The sequence below is a fragment of the Astatotilapia calliptera genome, chromosome 2 (genome assembly GCF_900246225.1).
Source record: "Astatotilapia calliptera chromosome 2, fAstCal1.2, whole genome shotgun sequence".
Lineage (NCBI taxonomy): Eukaryota > Metazoa > Chordata > Actinopteri > Cichliformes > Cichlidae > Astatotilapia > Astatotilapia calliptera.
In genome coordinates, this window is record NC_039303.1 from 915,031 (window position 1) to 939,058 (window position 24,028).

Genomic DNA, 24,028 nt, shown 5'->3' on the forward strand with positions numbered 1-24,028 from the left:
AACTCCTCAGTCCTCACATCCCCAGAGATGCTGCTGTTATCTGTTCTGATCAATGGCTGGCCACTGGCCCAAAAAACATGTGCATTTTATTTTACTTAAAGCCTGCGACTTTTTTTTAGTTTATTCTTTTAACAGTCACGTCTATAATAAACGTCTATCAGAAAAATGGCTTTGAAAAATCAAATATTCATGTCCCCACCTGACAACATCTTTAAACGAGCAGAAAGAGAAACATAAAGAGTCAGCCTGCAGCTTAGCTGACTGTGTGGAGACACAAAGGTTAAATTCAAAGTTGCAGCACTAGCTGCCTATGGAGCACACATGCCTCCGAGCTTCCTGTCATCCTGCTCTCCTCAGCTGACAGCAAACCTCATCGTCCCCTTCGGGCCAGAGGACACGGAGAGAAGGCTGCAGTATGGGACGTTATCAAAACCGGCAGGTACACTGAGTGTGAGAGGACCAGGCTGTGTCCCAGCCTGCCTGGCTGAAGGTGAGGATCCGAGCTAGGTGTGTCTGTGTTGTGGTACTGCCTCGTATTTAACCTTCAGGAGACGTTCTCACGCTGGGTGTGGGGGACCGCTGTCCTCTCAGGTATCGGAATGTGAGCACAGTGACGAAGATGCTGGTGGGCTTTTGCTGCTGTTGACAAGGTGAGCTGAATAATGGAGTGAATCAGCGCTATGGTAGATGATGGCATAGACCACAGACCCGAAACACGCAGTACTGTAGCCTTTCGAGGCTAAGAAAAATTACGCGCCAAACTCTATTACGAGTCGCCAGGATTTAAAGTTTTGTGCCGTTTCAGACGGCACATTTATCGAATAAAATAGAGTGCTCGGCATTTTAGGAATATATGGGCAGCACTTGTGAATTCGGCTGACGTTGATTCACTAATTCGTCCAATCTTAGTGTTACATTTACTTTAGAAATCTTCACAAAACAGGGACGATTCTCAGGCTGCCAGTACATTTCGGAAACGGGAATATGGATCCCGTGTGACCCGATTGAGAAGGCAGTTGTCTTTGATTCAATGAAATATTTGCAGGGTTTAAAAAAAACGTATAAAAGTTTAACATTTCCCAATTATGTTTGGTGATTCTCTTGGATCACTCTACAATCAGAGAGCGATGTCGTAATCTATCATCGGTGCTAAAAGCAAGTCGGTGTGTTTGATGCTAAGAGGTAAGCTCCAGCGGGTCTTTAATGACCTTAAGATACGATTAATGATTTTCTGGCCCAGAATAATAATAAAAATCCCTCGTCCCTGGAATGGTTTTCCTCTCCTCGCAGCCCCCCCCACAGGAAGCTGGTCAAATATTTATCAGATTGCACTCATGCTGATATGATTCAAGCTGTATATACAGAACTATATGAATGATTTCAGCCACTTAAAGAAATGACTGCCATGTGCTGTTCATAACTGGGTGTGAAATGAAAATATAAAAACAACAGAAGGTCCAAAGAATAAATAACCACATGAATGAATAAAAAAATCAGTTCAAACATCCCCAGTGACATAAACAAACACTCTCCAGGTTAGTTTTTTGTCTCATTCACTCCAGCAAGAAGCGTGATTTGTCACTTCAGAGGACGTGTTTCCACTGCTCTAGAGTCAGTGGCAGCGTGCTTTACACCACTACATCCACACTTTGCATTGTGTTTGGTGATGTAAGGCTTGGGTTCAGCGGCTCTATGCAGTCTTAGTCCCTGACAGGGACCCAGTCTGCAGTCTGCATGCCTGGGTGCTTGATTTTATACACATGTGGCAATGGAAGGAATGAGCATTTGGATGAATGAGTGAATACTTTTGGCAATATAGTGTACCAAGATGGCAGCTGGTCATAAAATACTAACCAAATGCATTGGGCTGTGTCCAACCTTTACGTACAGTCTGTGGTTAAGATGAACATAAACACTTGAAATTGTGCTACTAGTTTACAGTGTTGTTACAGCTTATTATGATGGCAGTATGATGATACTTGAAGGAAACGGTTTCCAAGGCCTAATCCGTGGATCGGCTTCCTCCGAGGCGTGGACGTCTATCAGCAGAGAATGTACCTTCACCTATCAGCAGAGAATGTCCCTTAGTCTGTAACACAGTCAAATATATTCTCAAGTAATATTCAAGCATGCCATTCAGCGTGTTAGTACGAGCTCGGGAGCAGCTTGGGAGAACAAGAAAACAGAGACTGCTTTAGATTGTCTTCCCAAAGTGACTCAACTTTATTCACAAGTACAACAGTTTATATAGAGGGTAAAATTCATGAGACAGCAGATTATCAGTTTAAACCAGTACAGACCAAGATAAGGCAGCGTCTTCCTGCCCTTGGGTGAAGAAGCATCCTTTGTGTAGTGTATCAGTTCAGATACAATTGTGATTATCTCAGCGACATATTTTCAAGGCACAAAACAAAGAGTTCTTACATTAGTGAAATCTGAAACAAACCATTTGGCCTTCAACAGGCATCTAAAAGATTAAGAAACTAATGTAGCTGAGGGAGTGATCTCTGTGGTATTTCAACCTTGTACCAGCCTGTGATTCTCACACATCAATTCTTGGGTCAAAGAGAAAAATAACTAAAACAAAGGGGCCTTATTGAATGACAGAGTTTTCCTGTATAATGTCACTATAAAACAATATCCAGTAAATGCTCCCATGGTGCTAAAAAAACCTAACAATACTAAGTGCATGCTTCCAGCCAAAACTAATGGGCTTTGTTGTCTAACTATATACAGCTAAGTATTGCCTAATTAGTCCTAGCTAACTAACTAACTAGGAAATGCCTAGAGATGAGTGTGTTCATATTGTTGTCTTGGTTTAGAAAAACCAAACCGATGTGATGAAGGGGGGCAGGTATGACTGCTCATTGGCTATTGCAGTTTCTGTTGAGATTGCAGATGGGGGGCAACAGCATGGACCCACTGCCTAACCTGCCGAGTACTCGTTGCTCATCGTAATGATATGTGGAATAGTGTTTTGTTTGTCATGGTCTTAATGCTGCAACCACATTAAGTACTGCTGACCATGTTCGCTACTTTGTGGCGACAGTTTAACATCAGCTGCTATTTCATGCCACAAGGCAAAGTTATTATATTTTCACAAGCTCAAGAGGAAAATATGTGGACTTCAGGGCCCTCCCAACGTATTGTATCTGAATCCACTACAAAACCTTTGACGTAAGTTAAAAAAGAGCCTCGCCAGCATGAGTACAGCTGCTGACAAATCTGAAGAAATGGTGTGATGCATTCCTCCCACCACGGAGGCGAATTATGCACGGGCTCATGCAACACAGTGTTCCATCATCCCTTTATACTCGAAAGTGTGAAAATATTGGAAACAAAGACTGTATATAAAAGACTGAGATAACATCTATGGCTGAAAAGTGCAGCTAGTGCTGCAGTGACTTAAAGCCTGGTCCAGTTAGAAAGAAGTTCATCTAAATATGTACGGTGGGACCAGAGTTATCTCAGGTAATAACACTGTTAAATGCAGACAATAAAAGACATCATGGAGAAGCAAGAATGATGTAAACGTGTTCCCATCTGACCAGTTGTATTATCACTAGCAGTACTTTCATGTTAACCAGTTTAAACACGTTGGGAGTTTTACTGTGTAAAATGAGTCCTTGCCACTCAGTTTTCATATCCATGGACATTTTAAAAGCTAATTATAGAAATAGAATAAAGTTAATATTAAACTACCAACAGAGTGGTCTAGAACGTTCTCCTCCCTCTCTGATGTAGCACATGCAAATTGTTATAGATCTTGATGTCAGCGTTCTTTGACGTAAGGCAGCGTTGCAAGCATATCGTGAAACAAACAGGGAAGAGATACTATTGAGGTCATGAGGATGCTGAGTCATCTCTCTGCTTCTCTGAGCTCTTTGGTTCTTTAAGATGGGAGAGCGAGAGAGAGGAGACTGTTAGTGTGATAATGTGTCTCCGTCATTCTGAGAGTTTCACCTGATGGGTTTTTGTACAATAACGTAACATTATTGTGCAATTTCCATTCCACTTATCCATTAAAATGATCCTAGTTACAGGGCCTTACAACTGTGTTCTTTTGACTGAAGTTTTGATCCCTTGTAACGTCTACGTACAGGAGACGGGTATACAAGGTTTTCAAACAAATTTAAGCTCTGTTTAAATCTACGGGGAAACAAACGTTGCATCCACTGCAAGTGCCAGAAATGAAGGCCTGTTTTCCATGACTGACCTTGAGCATCATTCTTATGAGATGTATCACAGCAAAACTGCTTTTGTGATCCTGGATGGATTTGTGTCTGGTTTTGTCCGTGTGAATCCTGACAGGATCTGTTTTCGATCGTTTATTTGAGGAAAATTGAATAGTCTTTTTCTGTATATTTAAAGGGTCATATCACCATGTGGTATAGACAGCTGATCAAAACTATTACAGCATTTGTAATGTGTTTTATTGGGTTTTTAAAAATGTCCTTTGAGTGCTCGTTCTTGCTAAAGCCAAAAGAGAGATTGGCTTTATGATGTGTAAGTCTTCTACTTAAGAAGTTATGAGAGATTAAAAATGATGAAAGTATGTAGCTAGCTATGTACAAGGTTTCATACAAGAAAAGGGCAAATCCTTTTCATGGCTGCATCAGATATGTTTAAGTTATCATTAAAAAAATCAGCTGATTCAGTGGGAGTCGGGTAGGAGGCGCTCGCTGAATGTCTTTGGAATGACATTTGCTTTTGTATATGACAGAAAGTGTTTTTACTGTGAAGTTAGATGAAATGCTGGGTGTTGCATTTACAAGTTGGATATTCGAGTCCTTTGAGATGTCGATTATACTCCAAAATGAGCATAATGTGAAATCCTAAATTTACAAGCTAATTTCCTCTGTGCTCAGATGCTCCACTCTGATTATGAAAAATTCCTCACAAAACATTTCATAGAGAAAAAGTCGTCGAAACTTCAGAAAAAACAACCGAATAGGCGTCTGTCATCCACGAAGGCCATGTGACGAGTGAGTCAGCACTGAAGCCGTGGCAATCAAGGCTGCAACAATATAACTGGGAGCAGGTGAAGGTCTAGCTGTCTGCAGAAAACCAAGTGAGGCTAAATATGTCTCCCCCCAAGATTTCAGAGTGAGTGCACAAGTATTTCCAATCCGTTTCTAGTTTTGTGTGTAAATGCTTCATCGTAGACTGCTATAAAAATGCATCTCTAGTGCACGTTCTTCTACATGAGAACAACAGCCAAATCAACGAACAGTTCAGTTAGAAAAGCAAACAAACTATGAGACATTACTCCTCTTGGGGTTCCCTTTAGCCCCTGGAGTATTCACTCTGAAAAACAGACGTTAAACAGAATTCCATAAAAAGGAAAGGAAGAGAGGCTGGGACTGGAAAGTAGGAGGAAGAGGGAAGAAAATCTCTGAGAATACAGCCTGTAGACAGAGAAGTGCAACACTGAGGAGTAAGTCTTTCAGTTAAATACAGTATTAAATCAAATGTTAAATACAGCAAAGGCAAATCATCCCTGATGACAGTTCTGGTAGTATGCACTCGAAACGCTCACGCCAAGAATGTAACTTATAAAAATAAAAAGGTCAAAAGGTTACAAAATGAATACGGTGTTGTTTGTTTTGCATTTTTTGTTTATTAAATTCTTTATCTTTCAATTATCTGGGAATTAGAAAGAGCAAAGCTGCTTATCAGCTCGCTAAGTTAGCATGCGGGTTCCCCTCTGACCTTTTATAACTATGAATGAACAGTACTGCACAAAAGTCTAGTATTAAAAGCACTGCATGAGTATTCAAGGAAGGAAAGTCAGAGAAAAGTACTTAACAGATTTTGTCCAACTCTATCAGTAGGACAACATCCTGCAGGACTATAATTAAATATTTAAGACAGTTTTAGTTAATATTCTTTCAGCTGCAATCCTGGTGGCATTTAACAGTCAGAGCGCAGGTAATGAATTAAAAAGCAGAATCCAAAGGGAGGCCCAGTCTCTGCAACAAGTACAAATAAGTGTCCTTTTTTAAAATCATGATGCTTATCAATAAAAAAAGCAGATGGAAATGTCTCATATTGACCATTTTTAATAATAATCTAATGACTGTGCTTGAAGGAAACTGTTTCCAGGGCCTACTCCGTGGATCGGCTTCCTCCGAGGCGTGGACGTCTATCAGCAGAGAATGTACCTTCACCTATCAGCAGAGAATGTCCCTTAGTCTGTAACACAGTCAAATATATTCTCAAGTAATATTCAAGCATGCCATTCAGCGTGTTAGTACGAGCTCGGGAGCAGCTTGGGAGAACAAGAAAACAGAGACTGCTTTAGATTGTCTTCCCAAATTGACTCAACTTTATTCACAAGTACAACAGTTTATATAGAGGGTAAAATTCATGAGACAGCAGATTATCAGTTTAAACCAGTACAGACCAAGATAAGGCAGCGTCTTCCTGCCCTTGGGTGAAGAAGCATCCTTTGTGTAGTGTATCAGTTCAGATACAATTGTGATTATCTCAGCGACATATTTTCAAGGCACAAAACGAAGAGTTCTTTCATTAGTGAAATCTGAAACAAACCATTTGGCCTTCAACAGGCATCTAAAAGATTAAGAAACTAATGTAGCTGAGGGAGTGATCTCTGTGGTATTTCAACCTTGTACCAGCCTGTGATTCTCACACATCAATTCTTGGGTCAAAGAGAAAAATAACTAAAACAAAGGGGCCTTATTGAATGACAGAGTTTTCCTGTATAATGTCACTATAAAACAATATCCAGTAAATGCTCCCATGGTACTAAAATACCTAACAATACTAAGTGCATGCTTCCAGCCAAAACTAATGGGCTTTGTTGTCTAACTATATACAGCTAAGTATTGCCTAATTAGTCCTAGCTAACTAACTAACTAGGAAATGCCTAGAGATGAGTGTGTTCATATTGTTGTCTTGGTTTAGAAAAACCAAACCGATGTGATGAAGGGGGGCAGGTATGACTGCTCATTGGCTATTGCAGTTTCTGTTGAGATTGCAGATGGGGGGCAACAGCATGGACCCACTGCCTAACCTGCCGAGTACTCGTTGCTCATCGTAATGATATGTGGAATAGTGTTTTGTTTGTCATGGTCTTAATGCTGCAACCACATTAAGTACTGCTGACCATGTTCGCTACTTTGTGGCGACAGTTTAACATCAGCTGCTATTTCATGCCACAAGGCAAAGTTATTATATTTTCACAAGCTCAAGAGGAAAATATGTGGACTTCAGGGCCCTCCCAACGTATTGTATCTGAATCCACTACAAAACCTTTGACGTAAGTTAAAAAAGAGCCTCGCCAGCATGAGTACAGCTGCTGACAAATCTGAAGAAATGGTGTGATGCATTCCTCCCACCACGGAGGCGAATTATGCACGGGCTCATGCAACACAGTGTTCCATCATCCCTTTATACTCGAAAGTGTGAAAATATTGGAAACAAAGACTGTATATAAAAGACTGAGATAACATCTATGGCTGAAAAGTGCAGCTAGTGCTGCAGTGACTTAAAGCCTGGTCCAGTTAGAAAGAAGTTCATCTAAATATGTACGGTGGGACCAGAGTTATCTCAGGTAATAACACTGTTAAATGCAGACAATAAAAGACATCATGGAGAAGCAAGAATGATGTAAACGTGTTCCCATCTGACCAGTTGTATTATCACTAGCAGTACTTTCATGTTAACCAGTTTAAACACGTTGGGAGTTTTACTGTGTAAAATGAGTCCTTGCCACTCAGTTTTCATATCCATGGACATTTTAAAAGCTAATTATAGAAATAGAATAAAGTTAATATTAAACTACCAACAGAGTGGTCTAGAACGTTCTCCTCCCTCTCTGATGTAGCACATGCAAATTGTTATAGATCTTGATGTCAGCGTTCTTTGACGTAAGGCAGCGTTGCAAGCATATCGTGAAACAAACAGGGAAGAGATACTATTGAGGTCATGAGGATGCTGAGTCATCTCTCTGCTTCTCTGAGCTCTTTGGTTCTTTAAGATGGGAGAGCGAGAGAGAGGAGACTGTTAGTGTGATAATGTGTCTCCGTCATTCTGAGAGTTTCACCTGATGGGTTTTTGTACAATAACGTAACATTATTGTGCAATTTCCATTCCACTTATCCATTAAAATGATCCTAGTTACAGGGCCTTACAACTGTGTTCTTTTGACTGAAGTTTTGATCCCTTGTAACGTCTACGTACAGGAGACGGGTATACAAGGTTTTCAAACAAATTTAAGCTCTGTTTAAATCTACGGGGAAACAAACGTTGCATCCACTGCAAGTGCCAGAAATGAAGGCCTGTTTTCCATGACTGACCTTGAGCATCATTCTTATGAGATGTATCACAGCAAAACTGCTTTTGTGATCCTGGATGGATTTGTGTCTGGTTTTGTCCGTGTGAATCCTGACAGGATCTGTTTTCGATCGTTTATTTGAGGAAAATTGAATAGTCTTTTTCTGTATATTTAAAGGGTCATATCACCATGTGGTATAGACAGCTGATCAAAACTATTACAGCATTTGTAATGTGTTTTATTGGGTTTTTAAAAATGTCCTTTGAGTGCTCGTTCTTGCTAAAGCCAAAAGAGAGATTGGCTTTATGATGTGTAAGTCTTCTACTTAAGAAGTTATGAGAGATTAAAAATGATGAAAGTATGTAGCTAGCTATGTACAAGGTTTCATACAAGAAAAGGGCAAATCCTTTTCATGGCTGCATCAGATATGTTTAAGTTATCATTAAAAAAATCAGCTGATTCAGTGGGAGTCGGGTAGGAGGCGCTCGCTGAATGTCTTTGGAATGACATTTGCTTTTGTATATGACAGAAAGTGTTTTTACTGTGAAGTTAGATGAAATGCTGGGTGTTGCATTTACAAGTTGGATATTCGAGTCCTTTGAGATGTCGATTATACTCCAAAATGAGCATAATGTGAAATCCTAAATTTACAAGCTAATTTCCTCTGTGCTCAGATGCTCCACTCTGATTATGAAAAATTCCTCACAAAACATTTCATAGAGAAAAAGTCGTCGAAACTTCAGAAAAAACAACCGAATAGGCGTCTGTCATCCACGAAGGCCATGTGACGAGTGAGTCAGCACTGAAGCCGTGGCAATCAAGGCTGCAACAATATAACTGGGAGCAGGTGAAGGTCTAGCTGTCTGCAGAAAACCAAGTGAGGCTAAATATGTCTCCCCCCAAGATTTCAGAGTGAGTGCACAAGTATTTCCAATCCGTTTCTAGTTTTGTGTGTAAATGCTTCATCGTAGACTGCTATAAAAATGCATCTCTAGTGCACGTTCTTCTACATGAGAACAACAGCCAAATCAACGAACAGTTCAGTTAGAAAAGCAAACAAACTATGAGACATTACTCCTCTTGGGGTTCCCTTTAGCCCCTGGAGTATTCACTCTGAAAAACAGACGTTAAACAGAATTCCATAAAAAGGAAAGGAAGAGAGGCTGGGACTGGAAAGTAGGAGGAAGAGGGAAGAAAATCTCTGAGAATACAGCCTGTAGACAGAGAAGTGCAACACTGAGGAGTAAGTCTTTCAGTTAAATACAGTATTAAATCAAATGTTAAATACAGCAAAGGCAAATCATCCCTGATGACAGTTCTGGTAGTATGCACTCGAAACGCTCACGCCAAGAATGTAACTTATAAAAATAAAAAGGTCAAAAGGTTACAAAATGAATACGGTGTTGTTTGTTTTGCATTTTTTGTTTATTAAATTCTTTATCTTTCAATTATCTGGGAATTAGAAAGAGCAAAGCTGCTTATCAGCTCGCTAAGTTAGCATGCGGGTTCCCCTCTGACCTTTTATAACTATGAATGAACAGTACTGCACAAAAGTCTAGTATTAAAAGCACTGCATGAGTATTCAAGGAAGGAAAGTCAGAGAAAAGTACTTAACAGATTTTGTCCAACTCTATCAGTAGGACAACATCCTGCAGGACTATAATTAAATATTTAAGACAGTTTTAGTTAATATTCTTTCAGCTGCAATCCTGGTGGCATTTAACAGTCAGAGCGCAGGTAATGAATTAAAAAGCAGAATCCAAAGGGAGGCCCAGTCTCTGCAACAAGTACAAATAAGTGTCCTTTTTTAAAATCATGATGCTTATCAATAAAAAAAGCAGATGGAAATGTCTCATATTGACCATTTTTAATAATAATCTAATGACTGTGCTTGAAGGAAACTGTTTCCAGGGCCTACTCCGTGGATCGGCTTCCTCCGAGGCGTGGACGTCTATCAGCAGAGAATGTACCTTCACCTATCAGCAGAGAATGTCCCTTAGTCTGTAACACAGTCAAATATATTCTCAAGTAATATTCAAGCATGCCATTCAGCGTGTTAGTACGAGCTCGGGAGCAGCTTGGGAGAACAAGAAAACAGAGACTGCTTTAGATTGTCTTCCCAAATTGACTCAACTTTATTCACAAGTACAACAGTTTATATAGAGGGTAAAATTCATGAGACAGCAGATTATCAGTTTAAACCAGTACAGACCAAGATAAGGCAGCGTCTTCCTGCCCTTGGGTGAAGAAGCATCCTTTGTGTAGTTTATTAGTTCAGCTACAATTGTGATTATCTCAGCGACATATTTTCAAGGCACAAAACGAAGAGTTCTTACATTAGTGAAATCTGAAACAAACCATTTGGCCTTCAACAGGCATCTAAAAGATTAAGAAACTAATGTAGCTGAGGGAGTGATCTCTGTGGTATTTCAACCTTGTACCAGCCTGTGATTCTCACACATCAATTCTTGGGTCAAAGAGAAAAATAACTAAAACAAAAGGGGCCTTATTGAATGACAGAGTTTTCCTGCATAATGTCACTATAAAACAATATCCAGTAAATGCTCCCATGGTACTAAAATACCTAACAGTGCTGTGTAAGCTTCTGCCTCTGAAGTGTGTCTGCAGTTATAACTCTTTCTAACTTCCACATGAGGGAGTTCCTAACCACACTCAGCTCATTAAAGAACCAACAACATCTCATTTTTTTAGTTTGATCAGTGGTGATAAACACAATCCACACTCCTCAGTTTGTGGCCTTCCACGCACAGCTTCTAATGACTGCAAAGACTTTACTGGGAAGATCGATAGGATCAGGTCATTGTTCAGGTCGGTGCCCTTTCAACCCAGGTCTCTCATTCAGTTCTGTTGTCTGAGTCTGATTTTCCTGACGGATTTTGGCTCATTAGCTCCTTCAGCTAGTTGAGGTAAACAGTATGTTTGGTAAACTCCAATCTGGTTGCAGACAAAGCCACACCACGGAAACAGCTTCAGTAAAAATGACCTATTTGCTTGGATGAAGATGAACATTTATTTTAGTCCTGCTTGACTTATCTGCAGAGAGAGAGGGGGAGATGGATATAACCCTCAGGCTATTCACTTAACACTCTTACCTTTGCTATGTAGACGACACACAGCTTTACTTTTCTCAGCAGCTTCTCATACCTCAGCGAACCCCTCCCTCTGCTCCATCTCAGTGTCAGTAAAGCTGATGTTCTCGTGTTCGACGCTTTCTCTAACGAGGTCAGTCAGTACATTGCCCCCCTTTCCAGCGACATCAAAACATTTGCTAAGAACCTTGTTATCATGTTTCACCAATACTGAATTTTGAATCTGAGATTTCTAAGCTCACCCAGTCTGGCTTTCTCCACCTCAGAAACATTGCAAAGCAAATCTTTCCTGTCATTCGGGCATCTGAAACCTTTAGTAAACACCTTCACTTTCCTTTGCCATGATTATCATAGCTGGCTTTTCACATCTCTGAGTCCTGCATAGAATCAGCTTTACAATCCCCCTCTTTTACCATATGAAGCTCTTCATAAACAGGACCCTGCTTATATATCAGAACTCCTGAAACCTTATCACTGCAGTGACGTCTCTGATCAGGTCTTCTAATTGTTACTGGCGATCCCACCCAATGTTAAAGTGAATGTGTAACCCTGTCTGTTCACATGTCTCTGTGTTGGAACATGTGGCTTTTATTTAAACTGTCAAGCACTTTGTATATCTGTGTTTTTGAACTGAGCTACACAAATAAAGTTATATATTAATATTATTTTGTTTATTATATTAATATATCACAAGGTTCCAGGAGATTTCCACAAAAGTAGCTGGTAGAAATATCCTTCAAAGAGCTGCTTTTTACTTTGAGTACATTCAGAGACAGTACTTTTTCACTTTTACTTGAGTAAAAAAGTTGAATCAGTACTTTTTAAATTTTTTTTACCATAGTATTTTTTAACACAGGTATCTGTACTTCTACTCAAGTAAAGATGTGTATTTTTGCCTCCTCTGTGAACTTTACATTTTGAATAATTGCCACATAACTATTCAATTCACAAAGATTTTCTATTTTGAATATGATCCTAATGATATTTGTTATCACTGCTTAAAAACACTTTCAAAGGGAACAAGTGCTAATACAGTATGTGTGTGTGTGCATGTGTGTGTGTGTGCATGTGTGTGTGTGTGTGCGTGTGTGTGTGTGTGCGCGTGCATGCATGCAAGGGCGTAACTGGATGCTGATAAGCCAGCTGGAGGGCCAAACTGATAAGCAGTCATATGTTACACCATACAGTACATGTATGCAAGTATGTTATTCATAATCACGTTATGTAAAATGTACATATACACAGTAATACTACAAATACATGACTCTAACCTTTCTCTATGATACAGTTTGTAGTATCACTACATTAAAGCACAAGTTGTACTACAGGCATAAAGCTTTACTTGTAAAAGATTTTGTAACATTTCTTTTTGTGAATAAAAAGGACGTGGTTGCCCTGCGCCCCCATCTCTTCTCTGGAGATAGACAGAAAAGGTGGGGCTAAAGGGAAGCCAGACTGGAGGGGCACACGCTGTATGATAGTTTCTTATCCACCACACTCATTGGAAACAATGTTTATCGGCTAAATCTGAACAGCGTTTTTGCTTTGTTGTTATTGGTTTCTTTTAGTAGCTTGTTTTTTAGTAACATCGCAGACTTTCACAAGTTCCGATGTGTCCACGCAGGCAGTGAACCTGGTAAGAAATATTTGTTACAGGAATATTTGTTGCTTAACAGACAAAAAGCTGAGTTCTGAACCTATAATGTGTATTTGTAGGTGAAACTGTTGCCTGGGCAGAGCCTAAGAGACTTTACAATAACCAAAGCAAAGTAAATGAAGAATAAGACGAGTATGGTAAACAATGAGCAGGAAAAAGATTGAGTGGTTGAGACGTTTGCAGGTGACACCTTTTTCCAGATCTGTGTTTGTCTAAGATCTACTACACATAAGCTTTTTTTTAACCATAAGAAAATGTCAATGATTTGGAATTTTTTCAGGAACTACATGAACACGTGTGTGGGATTTGTTGTCATCAGCCTGCTTGCTTTCCCTCATGATTCCTGTTCTTACTCCTATTTCCAGGAGATTTTGGATTCCCTTTGTGGGCTTAGTTGGATTTTGTGTTTGTGGGGTTAATGCAATCCAAAATACATCTTTGGATCTTTTTGTTAATCATGTCTGCCTCCATGGCTTTCTGTTGGTATGTTTAAAAAAACTTCACGCAATCTGTAATATAATCCAAAATACCACTAAAAAGATTATATGAGTGTTACAATTACTGGTGTTAATAGAATAATTATTAGGTTTAATGTAAGATACATATATAATTCTTGAGACTATTCTGAATTAGACAAACAGGTGTTTTAAATAAAGGTACATTTGTCACGGTTTGTCTGGCCAGACTCAAATGCAGGACTGAGATTATTTACAGTGTTGGTGCAGACAGTACTCTATACAAAGTCTTTTTGAAGTTCTCAGTTCAAACGTCCTATTTGTACAAAATTCCCTGGAAGGAAGGTCGGTGAATCCGAGTTCCCGATCCTCTGAGTCTCTCGAGAATCCGCCAAGCAACAAACACTTTCTCCAAACTCCACTGGGCCGTCCTGCCACAGGAAGAGACGCATTAAACTCTTTAGCCAGTAAACTGAAACAGAGCCTTGCAGAGAGACACAGTGCAGACGACTACAGTTAGACAACACTCAGGCAAAGACTGAAGGTCAGGTCCCAGCTTAAGTAGCAAACAGCTGAGTGCCAGCTGAGCCACAGGTGCTTGATTGATTCAGGTGCAGAGGGCGGAGCTTCCAGGAGGATCCCGCCTCTGTGAGGCTGGTAAAAACACCCACACACAGAGCAACAAGCACAATATCAGACGCAGAGACAAAGAGAGATGGTGGAGACGCACAGGAGGACCATGACAAAACTTTCAACTAAATAATAATTAGTTTATGATAGAAAACACGTACGTAACTTTCACAACTCATACACCCTGTTAAAGCGTAGTCATGCTAAAGGTTAGAAAACAACCCTTCACAGCCTAACTGCCTATAATAAGACAACAGTAGATGTGTGTGTGGCATTTGCATTAACTAATACAGATGAGGCATGCACGTAGTATGACACACATTTCTTCCTGCTCTGTTTCACGTCCACTTCCTCTAGAGGAGTCTCTCTATCCTCTTAACCTAATATTGATGTTAATGTTGCAGCCTCTGAAAAAATGTTCCTGCTTAGATCATTACTGTCCCAACAGTGGAGTTCAAGGATGACATGGATTCTGTTTTGTTTCAGGTTGAAGCCACATTATGACTGAATTAGAAGCCATGGGGGCAGGGACGCCTCCACCCTACATAATGTTTCTGGTGGTCTTCCTTTTCTTTCTTACGGGACTGCTGGGCTTCCTAATCTGCCACCTCTTGAAGAAGAAGGGCTATCACTGTCGAACCGACGTGGGGGATGAGGAGGAGGAGGAGAAGCTAGGAGAAAATGCAGATGGTGGGTTGGAGAGAAAAGGCTAATCAAGGAAGACAGAAAGTAAAATAAGGTTTAAGTTAGCCATACTGGCATTATTGTGCATGTGACAATTACATATATATTTGTAATAGATTACTATTAGAGTACTATGAGTAATGTATATGATCCAATTTTATTTGTATAGCAAGAAATCACAGCAACAGTTGCATTAAGGTGCTTTATATTGTAAGATAAAGACTCTACAATAATACAGAGCGAACAGAAACATTTTGTTGTTTGTGACAGTGTCTGTTAGTAACATAAATAGAGGATTAAAGCTGCATTCATTTATTTAACCACAACAATGACAAACAGTGGGCTATTGTTAGCTTGCTAACACATCTATCGTAGTGGCTGTGCTCGTGTGCTTGTCATGTCACAGATGTGCACGTTAAAGCAGATGACTCGTAAGCTGGAGAGGAAATAGCGTCTCGCTAATTTCAAAGATCATCATTTAGCCTGGAGAAATACTTTGTAAAACTAGAACATCTTACTGGTAATCAGTGATTGTAGCCGGGCTGAAAGTCAGAGCTCTGTTGAGCAAAGCTTTCCCTTCATGAATGTTTTAATTGTTAAAGAAAAGATCATTCATAACCATCTCGCAGCTGTATCACTACCTGCAGCTGCTTTCAATACTATTGATATTTATTTACATTTTTTGCTCCAGTTGTTCAGAGTTAACCTCCAAAAATCTTTTCCTTAATAAATGAACCAAATACCGACACGTACCACAGGACTTTAGGCTGGCAGTAGTTAAACTGTTACTTAAACAGCCATCGCTTGACGCAGCTGTCTTCGCTAAATGTAGGCATATCTCCAACCTTCCTTTTATCTAGAAGATTCTTGAAAGAGTAGTTGTAAACCAGCTAACAGATCATCTGCAGAGGTTCATTTGAAGACTTTCAGTCAGGTTTCAAATTCACAGCACAGGAACGGCTTTAGTGAAGGTTACAGATGATCTTATGATCTCTGCGGGGGACTCATCTCTGCGCTAGACCCCAGCACAATATTTTATTACAGATATTATAGTATGTGCTGCACATATTAAGGCACTGCAGTGGTTTGGTTAGTAGCTAGTCTATTACATAACTATCTAATAGACTCCAATTGGTTCACGGAATCGGGGAGTCTTCATAACACAATAAGGCTGGAATTATAAAGTTCCACAGGGTTCTGTGGAAATTTTGATTTTCATTCACCTTTTCCACCCACAATGTGTTTATACACCTCTCTGCATGTAGTCATTTGTTATCATTAATCTCTTGTCTCTTCTTCCTCTCCACCCCAACCAGTCGTGGCAGATAGATGCCCCTCCCTGAGCCTGGTTCTGCTGGAAGTTTCTTCCTGTTAAACGGGTGTTTTTCCTTCCCACTGTTTGGGTTGTTGGGTTTTCTCTTTCTTTGTATTGTTGTAGGGTCTTTACCGTGCAATATGAAGCGCACTGATGCAACTGTTGTTTTGAGTTTGCGCTACATAATTAAAAATAAGTTGAATTCTAAATAGTTCCCATTGCTATTAGAAACCATAGCAGACATTTTCACTGCTATGCAGATGATACCCAGCTTCAGATAACACACACCAAAGAGACAAAGACCTGGATGACCTCTAATTTCCTGCTTCTTAATTCAGATAAAACTGAGGTTATTGTACTCGACCCAAAATAAAACAGGAAACATGAAACAGGCAGAGAGAAAAACCCAGAGACTGAGATTATACACAGGCCAACTTAAGGAATATCCAAAACCCTGAATAACAATAATCGAAGAATATAAATTAATCAACAAACGCAAAACACTGAGTCACAGACCCGTGACAGTAAATTTAAAATGAGAAACATTCGGTCTTAGCGTGAAGCTGAGATGCCAGTTGTGTAGCTTAACAGATAGTAGAGCAGACCATCCGCTAATCGGAAAGTTGGCGGTTTGATCCCTGGCTGCTCGAGTCTGTGTGCCAAGTATCCTTGGGCAAGATACTGAACACAAGTTGCTCGCCGATGGATCCATCGAAGTATGTGTGTGAATGTTAGATAGAAAGCAGTTAAGCATAGAAAAGCGTTGTATAACAACCAGTTCATTTACCACTTGCATTTGTTACTTGTAGTTTGACTACTGTAATTCATCATAATTATTATTACCTAAAAACTCCCAGAAAATCCTTCAGTTGATCCAAATGCTGCAGTGGGAGCAGACAGGGACTAGAAAGAGAGCAGTTTTACTGGCTTCCCTTCATTTCCTCTGGGATGAATTCCATGTTATCTTAAAGACCTCAGTGTAGCATAGTACCTCGTTAGAGCGCACTTTACTTGTGGTAAAAAGTAGGATGGGAGGCAGAGCCTTCAACTTTCAGGTCCCTCTTCTGACAAAAATGTTAAGATTAGTCTTAAAGCTTTCCGTTTTGGGTCTGGATCAGCTGACCTTGAACACTCCCTGCGTTATACTGCAATAAGCGGTGTGCAAATAAAACTGAAGTGATGTGAATCACGTGCCTCTAGCTTACAGTGCCAGCTAGCATTGCTGCTTGCAGCACTGTGAAAAGCAGAAGTGAGTAGGTGAGTCTCTCCCTGACAGTACATGGCCTTTCTGCCATTAAGAATCACTGAAGTGTCTTCTTTTGATGACACACATCAGCTGAGCACCTTCCAGACTGAACTACGGCACACTTTAGAAATCTGACCACCACCACTTGTTCCGCACCCACGCCCACTGGTGTGTGGACATGCTCTCATAGGCACACACCAGATCCCCAGCTTTGAGTAAATAGCCCCATTACCTTGTGGCTGTCCTGGTACAGACAAATGCCAGCAGAGTAAACCTGAATAGTGGAGCTCCAGAGATGGTTGGCTGGTCTGCTTGCCACCTTCTGCCAGGTCCTGCATTCAGGCCCATATCTTGACTTTCACTCTCTTATGTTTTAAGAACAAAATAAAAGGAATTTATCAGCTAGAAGATGAATGTGTTTGTTTTACTGTGTTTCAGATGAGGATGAAGAGAACCAGGACACGGTGGAGCAGATCCTTAAATGTATCATACAAAATGAAGGTGACAGAACCCACCAATATTTTCTCAATATTTTTTTAATTTCTTGTTGGAATTTGGAAATTCTAAACCTATAACATATTCCAATTATAGTTATATAATGGTCATGGAAATGATGTGTAGACCAGGGGTCTGAAGTTCTCCAGAGGCCTGGTAATGAACTATTCATTTGATACAGGTGTGCTGACCCAGGGTGAGAGCTAAACGCTGCAGGACACCGGCCCTCAAGACCCCTGATGTAGACTCTCAACTTTCATTTAAGGGTATCCACATTCAAATTGGATGAAGGGTTTAGGACAGGGGTGTCCAACTTCAGTCCTCGAGAGCTACTGTCCTGCAGCTTTTAGATGCATCCTTGTTCCAACACACCTGAATCAAATGGCTCGTTTGATTGGCTTGTTATCAGGCCTTTGTCAGACTTGATGGCATGCTGAAGAGGTAATCCAACCATATGATTCAGCTGTGTTGGAGTAGGGATGCACCCCCGGTTTAGGAGTTTCAGCTCCTCGACGTGTGCCTCGCTCTTTTTAAAGGGACCAAAAGTAACTGGACTATTGACTTAAAGGCTATTTCATGGGTGGGAGTGGGCAGTTCCTTCATAATGTCATGGGATGGGTAATGAGGGAACAGGCTTCAGGTGGGAACAGAGCTGACACTAATCAGGTTGACGAGACAGGAACAGGAACTGGACCTAACACCAAGACGCAGAAACACGTGAATGTGACACTAGGACTGGGAGTAAAATGACAAGGGTGACATGTAACATGCATAGAAACAGAAACCTTAAAACTACAAGACAAACAGATGCAAATACTACACAAGGCAGAAACGCAACAATAAGAACCAAAGCCAGGAACATAAACTACATTTTAGAGCATTAAATAAACCGGAACAAAAATGTCCAGATACATAAAACTGGATCACGGACCCAGGACCTAACAGTAGAAGTTGTATTCCTGTTAATTTACTATTTACTTCTTTTATTTGTGTCCTCTAGCAAATATGGAAGCCTTCAATGAGATGTTGGGAAACCATAAAGTCTGCGTACGTCATGACCCCAGGTATGCTTATTCAGCTAAAGCTATGTTACACTACATGGTAATCTTTACTTTTTTATATGACCTCTAACAATTATTGCATTAACCGTTAAAGAATTACACATTTTATCACATTTTATGACCAAGTCATAAGGATGATCTGGGCATTCTTCAAGAATCTGCCTATGTGAACGTCACTGAGACTCTAATAATCTAAGGCTACGTCCACACGTACACGGGTATTTTTGCAAACGGAGATTTTCCGTTTTCGTTTTCAAAAATACCCGTGTACGTGTGGACGTAGCCTAAGTGTGATCTAAATGTTCTAGGACTTCACTTTTTTCCCCATTTTCCAAAATATGGGGTTGATTTGGACATTAACATCTTAGAGCCAGAGACTGTAAGGTAGCTTCAGGTTTCTTGTAAAATCAAGTCACTGAGGGGATTGAGCTGGATAAAACATTCTGATCTATTTAAGGTAGAAAGGTATTTAATCTAATTTCAAAACTTTGCTCATGTTAATGGCCAGGTTGCGTAAGGAGTCCATTGGTGGTATTCCTCCCCATCTCCACACAGTTCACTCAGGCACCGACCACAACTCCTGCCACCTCTGTGCCCAGATTAAATCTAAAAAAGGCCGCAGACAAAGCAGAACCCTACGTGCCAAGCAACGACCTGGGGAACAGACTGTCTTCTCTGTTGGCAGGTAATAATGAAGAACTGGACAGACACAGGGATAAAGTAGTGACAAATAAGAGGATTTGTAATTAATTTATTGAAATCCTTTCAGGTTCCGAGTGACACACACTGATAAAAAGTCTCATGGTGGGCCAAGTCCATTGGCCATTTCAGGGGACCAGCTGGACCAATCCCAAGACAGCGATGATAGGAAAGATGGCGGATACAACCTGAGAAGCATGTTTAAGGAAGTCCGCCGACCTTCAGAAAGTGCCAGTGGAGTATCTGCAAATGTGGGAAGAAGAAAAAAGAGCGTGACTATATTTGGGCTAAGGCGGGGCAGTGACCCTGTAGGTATGAAGGTAGGGGAGGAGACGGGCAAAGATATTGGAGGGGTTAAATTTGCTGTTCAGCAGCAACCTGTAGTGCTGGAAGAGCCCGTGCCTGTTAAGAACATTAAAGTTGATCTTCAGCATGGCACTAAATCTGATTCCATACTTGAGACTGAGCTACAACAGGAGAACAAAACATCAAGTTCTCTTAATTCTCCTTCTTCCCAGATTAAAACTCTGCTCAATCCTGAACCTTGTAAAAAGATCCAGTCTTCATCCGGGAGTACAGTTGTTTCTGCCCCAAGTTCTCTTCCTATTCCATCTGAGAAGGGAGTAAATGTTGAGGGTCAGTGGATAAAACCTGAAGAGGCATATGAGTTTGGTCCACTGCAGACATCTACACCCATTGTACCTATGCCCACATCAATTCCAGGTTTCACTTCTGTCACTCATACTGGTCAGCTTGACGCCTGTTCCAGGACAGGTTCTCAGCTTATTCAAGACCTAAGCTCTGGTTCAGATATGGAACCAGGTTTAACCCTAGATTCATCCCCTTCATCTTCCTTCCCAATCAAGACGCCATCTTCAGTTTCTTCATTAAAAACTCCTACATCCCCCCTAGCAGGGGCAGCAAGTCCCAAAGTTGGCTCAAAAAATATGCCACCAGAAGCTGTAAAAGGAGAACTTCCTCGTGTCCTCACACCAAGCCCGAAACTCCCACTTCACCAAGAAATGTCTAGCCAATCACCTGTTTCCTATTCATCCTTTAGACAAACTTATAGTCCATCACAAGCCCGGGCTCCGGAGAGAGAGCTTGAAGGCACCACAATGCCCAAAGCTGAAGAAAAATTAGAATTTAAGAGACCTGGAATTCTAAAAAAAAATAAACTGTCACCAGTTGCAGCAGGGGAGTCTAAAAGCTCTGCCCTTTCATCTTCACCTGAACAACTTTTTAAAGACAGATCAAGCAGTTTACCTTTGTCACCTTCTAGCCTGTCTCCCTCCTCACCTCAAGGTGGCAGAATAAGTAGTGTGACCATTGTTAAAGCCAGTCCTGACAGCCAGAGGGAGTTCTCTGTTGTCACAATGGTGGAAGAAGAGAAGTCAACCACTAACGACCAGAAAGAAGACGATTATGAACTTGGAGCTGAAACAGACAAGAGGGTTATCAGATCAGCTGAAGGAGAAGATTTTGTACCAGGTGCTACACAACCTGAGAGCCAGAGCGGAAAAACTTCTGGTGTAGAGGTTATCCCGTCTTTGAGTCAAGAGAAGGAGGACATGATGGAAATGGAAGATATTAGAGACTGCAAGGTGATGCAGGTGGAAGGAGCACAGTTAATGGAGGAAGAAGTGGAGCTGAAGATGGAAAAGGACTGACAGCTGAAGTCACAAAGTGGTGAAAAGTTAAGTGTCCAGTGCTGATCTAAAGAAAGTGACTGTTGCCACCACTGAGTAGAATAAGGCATTCTTATAAAATAACCATGAGCATATTTTTAATTATTAACTGGTTACACTGTAGGGGGACTGGACTGGATGCTTGATTGAAAAGCCATCCACACAAATTTCAAATTGTCTTTATATAATGGATAACCACTCTTCAGTTCACACTTTGGTCCATACTAAGCACTTCAGTACCAAATATCCCCAAATGATGGGAATCCTCTAAGCTCTACACACTTTCTCACAGCCGGAGCTTTGTCAAAGTTCTGGGAACCGATGGAGGAACTTTTTACTGCGTAGCTAAAAATTCAAGTTATTAGATCTGTTTTTGGGCTGTGTGTAAGAGTAGGACATAAGTGAAGCAAACATACAGTGATTTGTCCAGATACAGTTTGGTCAATCACATGAATGTAGATCTGGCAAAATATTACCATACAAACAACAGTTTTAACATGAGCCCTAAAAATGGACCAAATCAGAAAGAAGAGAACTGACAGCAAAGATGCAATTTAGTTTTTCTAAAAAAAATACTCACCTCATAGTGAAGAAATGTAAAGAGAAATTAAAGTGGCTGAAACAGGATTACAAGAAAATAACACAACTATAGGTGATGTTACCTTATCAACCACTGACATTACTTCAAATTTCCCGATGAAACTGATGTTTAGTGATCCTTGTTCTTTTGTTTATCTCACAAAAGATGACATAGAACATCCAGTTTTACCTCAAAACTCTCAAAGTGTTTTTCAACAAAGTTGTTTAGATATAAATTGGATGGATCAGTCATTGAGTCAATTTTTTACAGACATTCATTCTGAATGAATCTCAATACCTCTGGTGATCTTGAATGGAATTTCTGTATCTTTTAGAATGATTGCATTGACATTTTTTGACATTTCATCAAGTTTTTCTCGAGATGCATCTCAATAACTTTTTGTCTAGCTCCACGATCACGTCAAAATTATTATTCTTTCCCACATGCTGGTTTATTACAGAGCCCCACAAGGGACATTGGAGAAAAAAAATGGAGATGAACTTTTGCGAGATCTCGCGAAATAGGCCGCATCCTTCAGAGGTCGCCAGCTCGAAGCTGACCGTGAGGTCGAGGCACAGTGTGCCGGGAGTATGGTCCTCCCCCCGGCTCTAGTAAGCCTCCACCTAGCAGTCAGGTTCAAGCCGGTGGGTAACAGATGTCTTCGAAAACGTCGGAGCGCTTTTGCAAATATGTGATGTCTTGATAAACCGAGCAGATGTTTGAAGTTTACACAGCTACATTCTTGCCTCAAAATATCTTAGTTTAGTTTATTTTGAGACCCAGAAAGAGTAATATTAAAACTAAGTAGCTGCCACCATTGTTGGAAACTGGAAGTGGCTGGGGTGCGCTATGAATTCTGGGATAGTTTGGACCACGAAGGATACACCGACTCGGCCTTCAAATGCGACCTGCGAAGGATGCGGCCTATTTTGCGAGATCTCGCAAAAGTAACTCTGGATCTCACAAAAGTTCATTGTCATTTTTTTGTCCCTTGTGGGGCTCCGTAGGTTTTAATTCCACAGCTGCTAAAAGAAATCATGTTCCTATTAGCCTCAGCTGTACTTTGACTTCAGGGGTAATTAGCAGACTTTAGCATGCTAACGAAACTCCTGAGGAGTGTTGAATTGTGTGATTTTTAAGTTTGCTTTTATATTCAACATGAACAGATGGTGTTCACTGTCTTTCAAGATTTCATACCACACAGAAATGAACACAAAATGGTTGTTTGTTAAATAACTCGAGTCAAAGATGAGCATATTCATACGATGGCTGGCAAATCTAATCATGATGGGCCTAAAAACACTAGTGACCACACTAGATCCTGAATGAATGGTTCCTGTGTATTGCAGGTGTAATTTTATGTTGAACACCCGGTGTTACAGAAACTTAGGTTTGCTTCGTCTTTGAATTAAAAAAGTGTGTTTATTGGCTGAACTGCAGAAGATATGTACTTGAAGGTTATTTCTTTCACATTTAGTGCATGGACATGAGCACTAAGCTAGCTATAGCTGAGGTGATAGCAGAGCCCATCACTTTTACATAAAGTGATATCCTTTTACTAATGGCTGTAGTATGACCTGTGGATCAGCGGGCTGTTGAGATGTAAGATGGTCTAGCTGATGGTTGAAACAGTAATTCTTTACAACACATCCATTAGATTGTGGAGCCATAATGACTCCATGGGCAGCTGGAGATTTATTAATGTGCTGGCTCTCCATTAAGTTGTAATTGTGTTTGATGCTATGCTATATAAAGGTGCAAATGTTGCAAGCTGGTTCAAACAGTCCTATTATTCCATTTTCTTTCCCCCAAATTAATATTTGTGCTAAATTACTGCTAACTGTCATTCATAGGAGAGTAGGTGACAGCACAACAAAGAACTTTACCTTGACAGCAGAACATTTATGATATACACTCTTCTGTATGTGCCCTGTCAGTAGTAGTGCCCCGATAAGGACTTGCACACTGTTACTTTGTTCAAGAACCTTTGCCTTTTATGATGGTGCTAGACACTTTCATTGGCAAATACAAACCTCTTTAACCCCACACCATGGCTCAGTTTTCTGTCGTTTAAATATGAATGCATCAGTAAATAAATGCATAAATCAA

At 40.5% G+C, this 24,028-nt stretch overlaps 1 protein-coding gene across 5 annotated transcripts; it reads left to right on the forward strand.

Moving 5' to 3' along the window:
• The first annotated feature begins 271 nt into the window (after positions 1-271).
• LOC113029924 (uncharacterized) lies at positions 272-22,611 on the forward strand. Of its 5 annotated transcripts, XM_026180952.1 has the most exons (7): positions 272-490; positions 592-650; positions 14,638-14,841; positions 17,835-17,897; positions 18,892-18,955; positions 19,461-19,637; positions 19,722-22,611. In XM_026180952.1, exons 3-7 carry the CDS (start codon positions 14,652-14,654, stop codon positions 21,319-21,321), a joined length of 2,094 nt encoding a protein of 697 aa, XP_026036737.1. In that variant the 5' UTR covers positions 272-490; positions 592-650; positions 14,638-14,651; the 3' UTR covers positions 21,322-22,611. The 5 variants fall into 5 exon arrangements, with proteins under 5 accessions (XP_026036737.1, XP_026036738.1, XP_026036736.1 ...); XM_026180953.1 differs by lacking the exon at positions 592-650; XM_026180951.1 differs by lacking the exon at positions 272-490 and having other exon boundaries at positions 497-650.
• Positions 22,612-24,028: the final 1,417 nt, after the last annotated feature.